At 36.9% G+C, this 12,489-nt stretch overlaps 1 protein-coding gene across 1 annotated transcript in view; it reads right to left on the bottom strand.

Moving 5' to 3' along the window:
* The window catches only part of LOC128013232 (heparan-sulfate 6-O-sulfotransferase 1-B), an 89,001-nt gene extending 77,125 nt beyond the window's left edge, over positions 1-11,876 (bottom strand). The window contains exon 1 of the mRNA XM_052596055.1: positions 11,067-11,876. Within this exon, the coding sequence (XP_052452015.1) occupies positions 11,067-11,587 (521 nt within the window). The 5' untranslated portion in view covers positions 11,588-11,876. The remainder of the gene's footprint in view (positions 1-11,066) is intronic.
* Positions 11,877-12,489: the final 613 nt, after the last annotated feature.

The following is a 12,489-nucleotide window of genomic DNA, read 5'->3' as shown; positions in this document are numbered from 1 at the left end:
TCAAATATCTACATATAACAAAATGTGTGGGCATGTACTTCTCTCTCTGTGTGTGTGTGTGTGTGTGTGTGTGTGTGTGTGTAATCATGCTTATTGATTATTCATATAATAGTTGAACCATTTCATTTCTGTGTGTGAGTGTCTGTGAGCCTATTCTCCATGTTAGACAATGGCACACACAAGTTTGGCTTAATTACAACAAAGCTTTGCAGAGATATAGCCTCAGACTCATTTTGTGAAGATGCCTGACATCTGAAGCAGCGCTGTACAAAAACGGTTTCGTCTATTGACACGAAATCCATAACTTTTTGTCAGCACGGTCTGAAGATGATCTGATTCAATTTTGGTGAAAATCAGACAAACGGTTGAGGATGAGTTTAAAAAAAAAGGTTTTCAACATGAATCAAAATGGCGGACAGGAAGTTTTGCTTAATATGACATAATTGGTATGTATGTTGTCGGCATGTCCCAAGGAACATTTTGAGACATGTTTCATGATAATAGGCTAATGCAATCAAAAGTTATTAGCATTATTGGAAATGTAATAATTAGCGGTTATTGATTGGTTTATTACTCTTGACCAATAGGTGGCGCTGTGACCAAAATGATGTGGCGTGGTCAATGTGATGTGACAATGTCACATATTAAGTTTTGTGTAAATATCTCCAACCTTTGCAGAGATACAGCCTCAGATGCAGTTTGGCATCTTTCCAGCAAATTCGTTGGTACGCTAATTGAAAACGGTTACGTGTATCGACACAAATTCCATAACTTTTTGCCAGCATGGTCTGAAGATGATCCAAATCAAATTTGGTGAAAATCTGAGCAACGGTCTAGGAGGAGTTCGAAAAAGTAGGTTTTCAACATGAATCAAAATGGCGGACAGGAAATTTTGCCAAAATTGACAAATGGGGTATCGGTGTTCTCGGCATGACGCAAGGAATCTATCAACATCAGCTTTGTTACAATAGGCTAATGTATGCAAAAGTTATTAGCATGTTTCGAAAAATCGTTATAACTATTGACCACAAGGTGGCGCTGCCCCCAATTTTTTTGTGTACATTCAGGGCATGGAGCCGGACATTTTTGTAATTATTTGCGAAACGATACGGAACTTCATTCTTAAGATACAGCAATTTACAACTAAATTCAAAATGGCCGACGCCCAAAATGGCCGAATTGGGAAAATTCGGTATCATTCGACTCGGAATGATGCACTGAATCTAAAGACACCACTTTTGTGATTTTTGGCAAAACCGTTCAGAAGTTATGAGCAAAAACATGCATTTTTCATATCTCCTGACCACTAGGGGGCACAGCGCCGAAACACTGCAAGTAGTCCCAGGGAATGGTTATTATAAGACCCACCAAGATTGGTCTCAATAGGCCAAACCGTTGCGGAGATATAGCCTCACGTTCACGTTTGCGTGCTTTTCGAAGAATTCGTTCATGAGCTATTCGGAAACGGTTTGACAAATCAACTTGAATTCCATAACTTTTTGCCAGCATGGTCTGAAGATTATCTGATTCAATTTTCGTGACAATCGGTGCAACGGCCTAGGACGAGTTCGAAAAAGTAGGTTTTACGAACAATTGACGATAGCGAAAAAACTAAGCCTTGCGATTTTTGAATTTCAGTGTCCATTCGACTCGGCATGAGCCAAGGAATCACAGGAAAAAAGAATTTTCATTTTGTGGCTTACGGTTCAAGAGTTATTAGCATCAAGTTTTTGAAAGTTTAGACAATTGGTGGCGCTAGAGAGTTTGAGTTAGAGACTTCAAATTTGCTACGGTTAATGTTCAGACAGTCCTCTATTAATGTGCCAAATTATACAACTTTCCCGCAATCGGTTCTATGGGCTACCATAGACTTGGGGTGGAAGAAGAAGAATAATAATAACGCCAACAAACACAATAGGTGCCTTCGCACCTTCGGTGCTTGGCCCCTAATAACGCCAACGATTACAATAGGTGCCTACGCACCTTCGGTGCTTGGCCCCTAATAATAACGCCAACGAAAACAATAGGTGCCTACGCACCTTCGGTGCTTGGCCCCTAATAATAATAAGAACCGGAACAAAAACAATAGGTGCCTCGCACCTTCGGTGCTTGGCCCCTAATTAAGTTCTTTAATGGTTTCATTAACAAATCTTTCAGGGTGTGTAAAAAATAAACATAATGTGCTCATTATATGCATCTTTACTTCATCAGTCAGTGATTAGACTGATGTAAGACTCATGGTTGCATAATGTACGTGTATGAAAACCCGACTGTGCTGTATGTTTTTGATTGACTTTAATGAACCAGCTCATAATATTTATTCATTAAGGAATCAGAATACACTGGTTGCTATGTTTATTGTTTATTTGGATCCCCATTAATGGCCCATCCATGGTAGTGGCTATTCTTCCTGCTTCTAATAGGCTAAAATAAAGGCCCGGATACACCCCCGCGCTGCTGGAGGTGGGGCGTAGATTAATATAAACATGCCCTAAACACAATAATGATGAAATGATGAAGTGTAGGCAATTTAGGTGTGAGACGATCACCAATGGTCAGAATATTACAGACAAAAGATCAATGATTAGCAGCAGTCCAGAGTCATGTATCATGTTTGCAATACAAAAGAACCATGTCATTTCCATAATTAGTCCTTTATGGGAAGTGTGGATGTCTCATAGTCTGAAAACTTTAGCAAGATGTGAAAAAAAAAAATTTTGGTGTCAGTTTGTTTTTATTTATCAGTGTTCATTTATTTTATTAAACTGGATAAATTCTTACACCTTTTTATATTTTATGTGGAGTCATGATTTACTTTTTGATAAAAACTAAGGTTTATTATAGCATGGTCTTTTGAAATTTCATTTATTGTATACCCTTTAAATTCTCTTATTTAAAGAACAACAGCAGCAGCAGAATGGTGAAACATTTATTTGAAACATGTATTTGGTACTTACTACCTTATATCTTTACTCTTTCCTTTCGTTCTTTTCACGGCTTTGGATAACTCTTTCTTCATCGCTTCTTGCATAACTCCGGGTCATCAACACCAAGCTTCATTGCAATTTCTTTCTAGGAATTAAATGCTTTCGCTGAATCATTAAAGTCTGTCCACGTGTGATTGTACAGGTACGGATATATTTGTGCCAGCCAAGTTATTCGACACTCCAGTGTATTCATGTTGCTAGTGACTAGGAGATCTTGTTCTCCCGCCGCTTGACCGAAATCGAAGAACGAACTGATATGACGTAAATTTTGTGTTAACAGTTTTAACATATGTGTGATTATATTACTGGATGCTCGAAATTGAACGTGAGAATGCATGTTTTAAACAGCTTATTGTACAGGTAAGATAATCGCCATTCTAATCTAATGCGCTACTGTACTATAATGCACACACACATAGGCTACAGACAGAAGCGCGTACATCATTCAGCGTGGAAATCTATTGTCAACACTGTTCTGTGATTTCTCAATAAAATAGCTCAGAAACTGAAAAGTTCAAACATATATTTTCTTAACTAAATCCCAAAGCTTCACTACTAGTAGAGAGACGCTGCCAGGTAGAATTAATTCACACATCCAATCGCTCTCATTAATGCATTCATATGAATGTAATTTTTACTGTGCTACTTTATCTGTATCTGGTTTAGAACGAGCAGGAATCTGTGAAAAATATAAAGACCCAAAGACAAAAGAACTGATAAAAATGAGCAGTTTTAGGATCAATAGCCATATGGGCGTCACTGTGTCATATGCCATAAGTGTGCACAAGGTGTTTGTCACAGCTCCAGACTTATTTGTTCATAATGACGTCATCAGTGACTAGTCAACTTTGATTAAACACAATAGATCATAATGGATGTTTTGTTTTTCTGTATGAAATAACCCTCTCAACATAGGAAGCAACTGTCTGTCTGCATCTCATGAGAGAGAAACGCTCTGGCCCAAGCACTCATCGCTAAAGAGATTAGCATAACTCCATGGTCTTCTTTGGAGACAACGGTCTCTAATCCCCCGCTGATCTGATTGGATTAACACACTAAGGCTGTCCCGACTCATAGGGACATGGCTGTGTGCTATCATGCCATGTGCGGCCACAGCTAACGTCCCGAGTTTCAGGTGCATCCCCTGACCCACTGAGCTTTATACGAGAGACCAACAAACACCTAAGGTTTTGAACTCCGCAAGCACCACAGCCAAATCAATGTGTAATAACCAAGAAACACACAAGCATACACATGTGCGAGCCTGCCTTTTATTATCTTTTTCCTGAGGGCAGTAAACAAATCCAAATGTGACAAGATCATAAGAAAGAGGCATTTGAATTGTTTTAAAGCTTATGATGAACTTTTTTTTAAAATTAGTGTTCAGACTGAGATCCATTAACAAAATCAGATTTCAATCCTATTTAAAATCTGTTCAGATCCAAAAATGAGCCAGTGTTATTTTAGTATATTATTATTATTATTATTATGGACATTTAAAATATATTTTAATATATTTAATTTATATTTTGTGTTTTTAACTTCACATTTTTTTATTCAGTTTTTTTTTTTGTTTGTTTCTTATTGTTTTTTTTTTAGTAATGCTTATTTAATAGTTTTAGTTATTTTAGTACTACTTTAATTTGGAAAATGTTGAGAGGATTTTTTTTTTTTTTTTTTTTTTACACACTCTGGGTATTTTATACGTTTTATTCATTATATTTATTTCAAGTTATTTATTACTCTTAGTTAACTATAACTATAACCCTGACTTAAGCAACCCTACAGATTCTGGAGATACTGGAGAAATTACATCCAATTTACCTCGAACATCACATAAATCAACATTTGGTTCTTAAAAAGAATAGGTTTCAATGTGGACTTCAAAAGGCTACATGAGACCTCAAAAACGGGACTCCCAGAAGTGAGTTGAATGTGTGATATCCGTGTAAAATTTGAATAATATCAGCACTAAGGTCATTTCTTAAGATAAATCACCAAAAGGACGAGTGAGGTTGAAGAGAAAAGTCCTCCAATTACCTCTAAAGTGTGTCTGAGTGGCTCTCGCTGAACCGTGACCCATCGCAGCCTGACAACATCTGATTCAATTTAGCGACGAACCGCTGCTACAGACCACTGCTCATCCAGTTTCATGCCTGCTACGGGAAATACATGCCTTCAAGGGGTCCAGACTTCTGCATTAAACCCACATGCCAGGGAGCCACTGTTTATATAGTTTCCCCTAGAGTGCAGGCATCATTTACTTAACAAGCAATACAAAAGAAGAATGTTAGAACTGAGCAGTTTTACATTAAAAGAGACACTTCAGTCACGCTCGCAAAGAAGGACAGGGGGAGACAGGGAGAGAGAAGCTATAAACTGAGTGCTACAGAAAGAAAGAGGAGTAGATACAATGAGGGAGGCAATGAGCACAATGAGAAAATAAGAACGGGGGAAAGTCTGAGAGAATTTGGCCCTCATTTGTCTCTGCGGACAGGTAGTTAGCGGCTTACCGCTGGCCTGTTCCCTCACAGGCTGCTGTCCTGTCTCACAGTAAATCACATCCTGCAGCCAGAACCAGTATTATTACCGGTCTGTGCACCTTCTTCAAGATTACACCAGTGCGGCAGAGGATTTGTCCATTGAGAGTCTACTTCTAACTTCTGATCACATGGTTTCCTGACTCCTTGTTGCAATTGCTCATTGTTTTAATTGTTGGCTGGTTGCGATTAGCAGTTAGCACCTACTGGTAGTTGAAAATTTTACTTTGTCATCACAATTGCAAATCAGATAGTAAAATATATTAACATAGAATAAAGTTAAATTGGAATAATATTTCACAATATCACTACTTTTACTGCATTTTTGATCAAATAAATGCAGCCTTGGAAAGCATAAAGGCTTATTTTAAATACATTAAAAATCTTTATATATTAGTTTCAAAATACAATTAAAAGATTTAATGATTACTACAAAATTGTATTTAAAAAAAAAATCTTAAAGATTTTCAGGCTTAACTAAAAAGATGAAAACCTTTGAAAAGGAGTTGAAAATGGCATCAGAAACCACAATAAAATCATCAATAATTGCAAAATACATAAAATGTGATTGTATTGAACAGACTGATTTATTCTTGTTGTTTAAATACAATAAAATCAAATCTAACTATGAATTCAATATCCTATTAACATAAATGATCCAACATTTTACACCCCTAAAGATGTTCCTATGCAAAATGCTTACATTTTAGATGCTGTTATGTTGATGATAATGCACTTGTCATTATTAAAAACACACATGAACTAGGCCTACATCTTACATATAATACCTACATTGGCCTTTAAGAACTGGGAATGCAAACAGACATACGGCTTTCTCCACATATCACAGTTTAATACACAAAGGATTTTATTTATACAATACTTCCTTGACTGAAGCAATTTTGATGGCAATTTGTCAGTGAAAGTCTTCCAGAAACAGCCATTCGTCTGAATTTATTCTAAAACGTCAAAAGCACAATGAATAAAGCAACCCATGCTGCACACAAGTTTCATTATAGCTGAGGTAGAAAATCAGGCTGTAGATCTGCTGTACTGATTATCAGCATTTATGTCCAGAACAAATCCTCTTATAAACATTCGAGCAACAAAGAGAACTTACCTAGACATAATATCCCTGAACTGTTCCCAGTGGATCCCGAGACCCAAATTTAGCACAAAAGCAGCTCTGTCTAAATCTATGTCACCATCCCGCCTGATCCAGACCTATGACACTCAGCATTTCATCACATCTCCACTTTGACCAGCACATCAGACGAGGTGTGGTGCTACTTAACTAACACACAGACTAATAAATAACATTACCACAACAATCTAATTATCTGATAACGGTAAGGTTTATGGTTGCCATCACAGACTTTTAACTGCAGTTTCCTGCGTAATCGTTAAGATAAGCAACTCTCATGACATGCAGATGAAGTAAACAGTCTGGCGCCAGGAGCTACAGACAGATTGGACTTAAAGCTGTCAATAGTTATTTGCTCAGGTGAAAACTACACGGTGTGTGGGTGATGGGTTATGCAGAAGAGTCTTCTTCAAAACGCTCAATATTAAAATGGCATTGTTCACAGATCGTGCTGTTAACATGATTGCTACCCAAATAAGTTTGACTTGTTGATCATTATTCATCCTTGGAACTACAATAAAATGAGTGAAGAAAGTAAATGAAATGAATCGAAGCACGAACTGAATGTCATAGAGGCTGACAGATGGGTTCTTTTGACTTGGACAACAATCCAAAAAAACTGTAGAAACAACCCTGGCATCAACTTTGCATTGTGGTGGAAGGTTTTCTCAACTGTACAGATTTCTTTACAAACACGCTGGGAAATCTGCTGAGTTTGCATATATCTTTTCAAGGCTGTCTGGATCTGTTTTGCTTACTAACTTGTACGTGCATATCCTTTACACACAAAGAAACAGTCACGAATGCATCTCAAATGAGTCACCGTGAAGCTAAACCCTTTGGCCTCTCATTAGGACAACTCCTCTCCATGCAACTGCATGCTGCAACATTAATTTATCAGTGCACAGACCCCATCCTAACTATCAGTTACAACATCTTCCTCAAGTGGAACTAACCTTATTCTATTTCTGGTTGAGAGTCAAATTGCTTTCCTTCTCTCGACGGCATATATACACACATACACCAATGTGTGTGTCATTGAGACGTTACCCAGGGGAAGAGCAGATAATGAGCCCTTACTGTGGAGTTTATGATAATCTTAACAGGCTACTGCCCACAACATAAAACCCATTAGAGCATGAGGTTCAACTACTTCTGGCAGAATCAATAAAGTCAGTCAACTAGACTGGAAATAGATATCTCAAACAAATATATAGACTGAAAATATCAAAATACGATTTCAGTGAACTCAAGTGAACTCATGTACAGGCAATGAAAACAATTTAAATTGTTAAGGTTAATTTAATTGTGCATAAATATTTCAGTTTATTTTTTTTATGCAGACTACCTTAGCCATCATCTGCTGATTTAAAGTTAATCTTAACATCATTTTTATAAAGAGTTCATACATTTTCATACTGTACGATAATGCTATGATGCCTAGCAGTATTTAAATAAAGATTAGTTTTAACTTTTAAATGTTATTTTTGTTACTTATTTACATAAAATAGTGTAGAATTTGAATATGACCTAAAGTTGTTTCTCAGCCATAACATTAGTATCAGTCAGAAATGTTACATCAGTTTAAAAGTATAAATACTGAATTATTTTTCTTGTTACCAAGGATTTAATTTTATATATATATATATATATATATATATATATATATATATATATATATATATATATATATATATATACATATACATATACATATACATATACACACACACACACACACACACATATATATATATATATATATATATATATATATATATATAAAATTAAATCCTTGGTAACAAGAAAAATAATTCAGTATTTATACTTTTAAACTGATGTAACATTTCTGACTGATACTAATGTTATGGCTGAGAAACAACTAATTTAAGTCATATTCAAATTTTACACTATTTTATGTAAATAAGTAACAAAAATAACATTTAAAAGTTAAAACTAATCTTTATTTAAATACTGCTAGGCATCATAGCATTATCGTACAGTATGGAAATGTATGAACTCTTTATAAAAATGATGTTAAGATTAACTTTAAATCAGCAGATGATGGCTAAGGTAGTCTGCATAAAAAAAATTAACTGAAATATTTATGCACAATTAAATATTCAATATATTTAAACCATTAATGATCAAAAAAAAAAAATAATAATAACAAATATGGCCCAATGTGGTACTTATATATTGTAAATGCCATATTGGCCACTATATTAACATATTAAATCTCCGTGAATTGTATAGTGTAAACCACTTTGCAGTGACTGAACACATGGCAACTGCATCTTGAAAACACGTCACCAGCAGGGGAGTGTGAACGGCGCTCTGCTTGTTTAAGTGTGAATGAGGCTGTTGGTGTAGGGCTGCTGAGATCAGCCAGTGACAACTGATGGCTCTCCTGGTAGTGCGAGTCACTTAGGCCTGTGCGTCAAGGCATGTGTGATGCACTCAGCCAGCGGGGTACCCATTAGGCTAGTTGGACGGCTTTTAAACTCTCTTTCTCAGTGATTGGACATAACCATCCATGATATTCCCAATTATCATCAACCAAGCCTACAGCTGACAAAACGTGGCCATGTAACAGTTGCATTGTGTGTGGATCTAGAAGGTTTTTACTGAGAACTTCATCATCATCATGAATTAGCAGGCTGTCAATTATGAGGTTAATTGGCCATTTGCTAAAAGTACAATGAAATGCACTGGCATTTCACAAAGTTCCCCGGCAGAGTCAAAAAACTCCCTAGAAAACCACCTGGGAAAGTGAAAGGTAAGGCAAGTTCTAGGATGTCTTTTCCATGCACTTAGTAACTCTGAAATATGAGTCACTATGTCCATTATCATATTTAGGGCCAGTGATTTTCAAACGCACAGAGAAGTCTTGAAAGAAGTCTTTAAGTTGTCCAGAGCAGCAAGATATCAGCATGTTATTTCAGCTCTCCCTGCGGGTCTGCTAAAACACACCCCGTTGAGCGTCTGACTAGTTATCTGGTCACACAGCTGGAGAAATCCTTGTGTATAAACTGAAACTGCTTTGGTTTTCTAGTCACTCTGACAATAAACACGAACGAGCCATTCAATTTGTGGTCAACTCAGAGAAAATGGCATGCAGTGTAGAAATAGGGGTGATAACATGGTGGTTAAAGCTCCAAGCTATAAACTGAAACGTTGTAGGTTCAAGTCACACACGGGGTGACTCATCCTTTGCATAAAAAAATAATAATAATAATTATCGGTTGCACTTTATTTTACACTACGTGTACTTACATGTACTTATATTAATACACTAAGTACACTATAAGAAATTTCTGGTAATACAAGGTAACTACATGGGGTAGGGTTAGGTTTAGGGGTAGGTTCAGGGTTAGTACCTAGTTATTATTACATAGTTATTGTAATTACTATAATAGTATGTACATGAGGAACAGGACAGTAAAATAAAGTGCTATCAAAATGTCTATCAGAAAGTTACTACACTCAAATGTGGTGTCACAGTTATAAATTAAATAAATAAATGAGAGTAAGACTGAAAGGTCCAAATATTACATTGCAGCAGCAACTATGACATCATAGAAATTATGGTTCCCATGTGTCTTGTCATATTTTAAGGATGGATTCAAACCTGAAGCGATGGAGCGATGAACTATTACCACTGTGCCATTCAGTAAGACAATTTCTGTCAGGTCAAATTCAAGGGATTAAAGTAAAAGCATCCATACAATGATACTATTCCATAAATAATAATTTAAAACAAATCTGTCATAACATCTTCCGCTCTCCAGGAAGTGAAAATGTCAGATGAGTAGCACAGTATTATAAAGTCAGTCCTATTACCATGATTTCTTGCAGTAAACAACAGATTATTGAAATTATTGTCTTTAAAAAATGGCAAAATTAGCTATACAGCTGTCAACTATCAACCTCTTCAATACAGGAAAATCGTGGATTTTGACTTTTCCAGCCTAACTTCAGTTCTACTTAAGGAATCCCTATCCAGCCCAGAAGCAGTAACGTTAAATGGAAAAAAAAAAAAAAAGATACTGTTTAAACGAATCTGTTATTTTGTGAAACTGACACTGTATGTAATCTTTACTGAGTAAGCAAACACTTAAACGGTTTTTAAACGAGAACTAGTGTAGGAAGTATGTGGTTTACGCACAATTAAAATTCGCTGAGGCGACTGTACACAGAAAAATAGTTTAAAACCGTAATATTATCAATACAAGCAACGCAAATCCCAATATCTGATCCTGTTATAAATTTCCCTCACTAATTTAAGCCGAAGCCTCTCAGGGACATTTAAACTCCTCGCGACACTGTTTTGAAAACCTTGCTAACGTTACTTCCAGCACTTGCAAGGTCAAACAAACAAACACACAAACTCACCTCGTTTTTTTCGACTTGCTTTCTTTCTTGTTGAGAACTCCCGGGACGCAGTTGGTGAGCTCGGTCCAGTCCGCGTGCAAGCCGCAACTCCAGCCGGTGGAGAACCGAGAGAACAGCCAGGTCTCCTTTCGGTTCGGACGGTAGCAAGTACACTTCTTCTGGCCCGGTCTACAATCACACGGAAGCTCCAGTCGAACATTTTGGACTAGATGCCTTCCGAAGGTAGTCCCGCCGGTCTTTTGGATGTGGAGAAACACAATCACGTCTTCTCCCTTGATTTCGAAATCTATGTTGCGCTCGAGCTCTTTAATAGGGAAGTAGTACTTTTTCACATAGTGCGGATCCGGAGTGGGGAAAATGGTCATGTCCTCTTCGCCGAGAAGGTACCCCTGCGGGGAGCCGAAGTTTATCACCCCTGGCGCCACGTACTGGTACAAAATCAACATGAAGAAGACCGATCCGACGACGATCAACAGAAATTTACTGGTCCTTTCAACCATGTTCCTTTCCGTATCGTTCATTTGTTATCATTCCTCAGACAACAACAGTCCACGGTGCGTCTGTGGCGGCTTGCACCCTTCTCGTTTCTTCGTAGGCAGATCATTATAGGTCCACTTAAGAGTTCAGTGTGTTTGGATACATCACATCCAGATTTTGGTTGGTCCTACCTGTCATAAATCCAGCTCGAATCCGTTCACGGGACCCTTACAGGAGATGAAGGCAGAGCAGTCCTCAAACCTCGAGCTGTCGAGTCTTCAGTGAAGCCACCCGTCAGAAAATACCTCCCTTGTCTCGCATAATTATTCTACAGAGCGACACCCACTTTCCCCCACACGCACAAATCAAGCTCACACTCGTAACTATGAAGAAAATGCTTTGGTTGGAGTTCTCGCTTGCCGTGTTCTTTGGAGAAGCGTTTGGCCGTAGACTAATAGTGACAGTGCATATTCAGCTAGCTTTTGATGCCGAATATCCTAAATATACAGGTGCTTTCTTAATAAAAAATATATTAAAAGTCTAGTTTATATATAAAGACCCATTTATATAGTTTAAAAATATATAGCCCACTGCGTTTACAGAATTAACTGTAATTGTTATTTAACTTTAATTGACTTTTGTCATTTTATTTCGTCATTAAAACGATACATACTATCTGTGGAATAATTTGATTATATTAAGCTGTATAAAAAATATTTGTATACACATTATGATCTATATCTTTGTTATTGAATATATATATATATATATATATATATATATATATATATATATATATATATATGTGTGTGTGTGTGTGTGTGTGTGTGTGTGTGTGTGTGTGTGTGTGTGTGTGTGTGTGTGTGTGTGTGTTTGGTGGAATTGCAAAAGTAACTTAAATAAAATAAGCAGTTCGCTTCATGCCAGTGCAGTGTGCCCAAAATAT

Source organism: Carassius gibelio, chromosome B24 (assembly GCF_023724105.1).
Source record: "Carassius gibelio isolate Cgi1373 ecotype wild population from Czech Republic chromosome B24, carGib1.2-hapl.c, whole genome shotgun sequence".
Classification (NCBI taxonomy): domain Eukaryota; kingdom Metazoa; phylum Chordata; class Actinopteri; order Cypriniformes; family Cyprinidae; genus Carassius; species Carassius gibelio.
The sequence above is the reverse complement of the archived record's forward strand: the minus strand, read 5'-3'. Positions and strand labels throughout refer to the sequence as shown.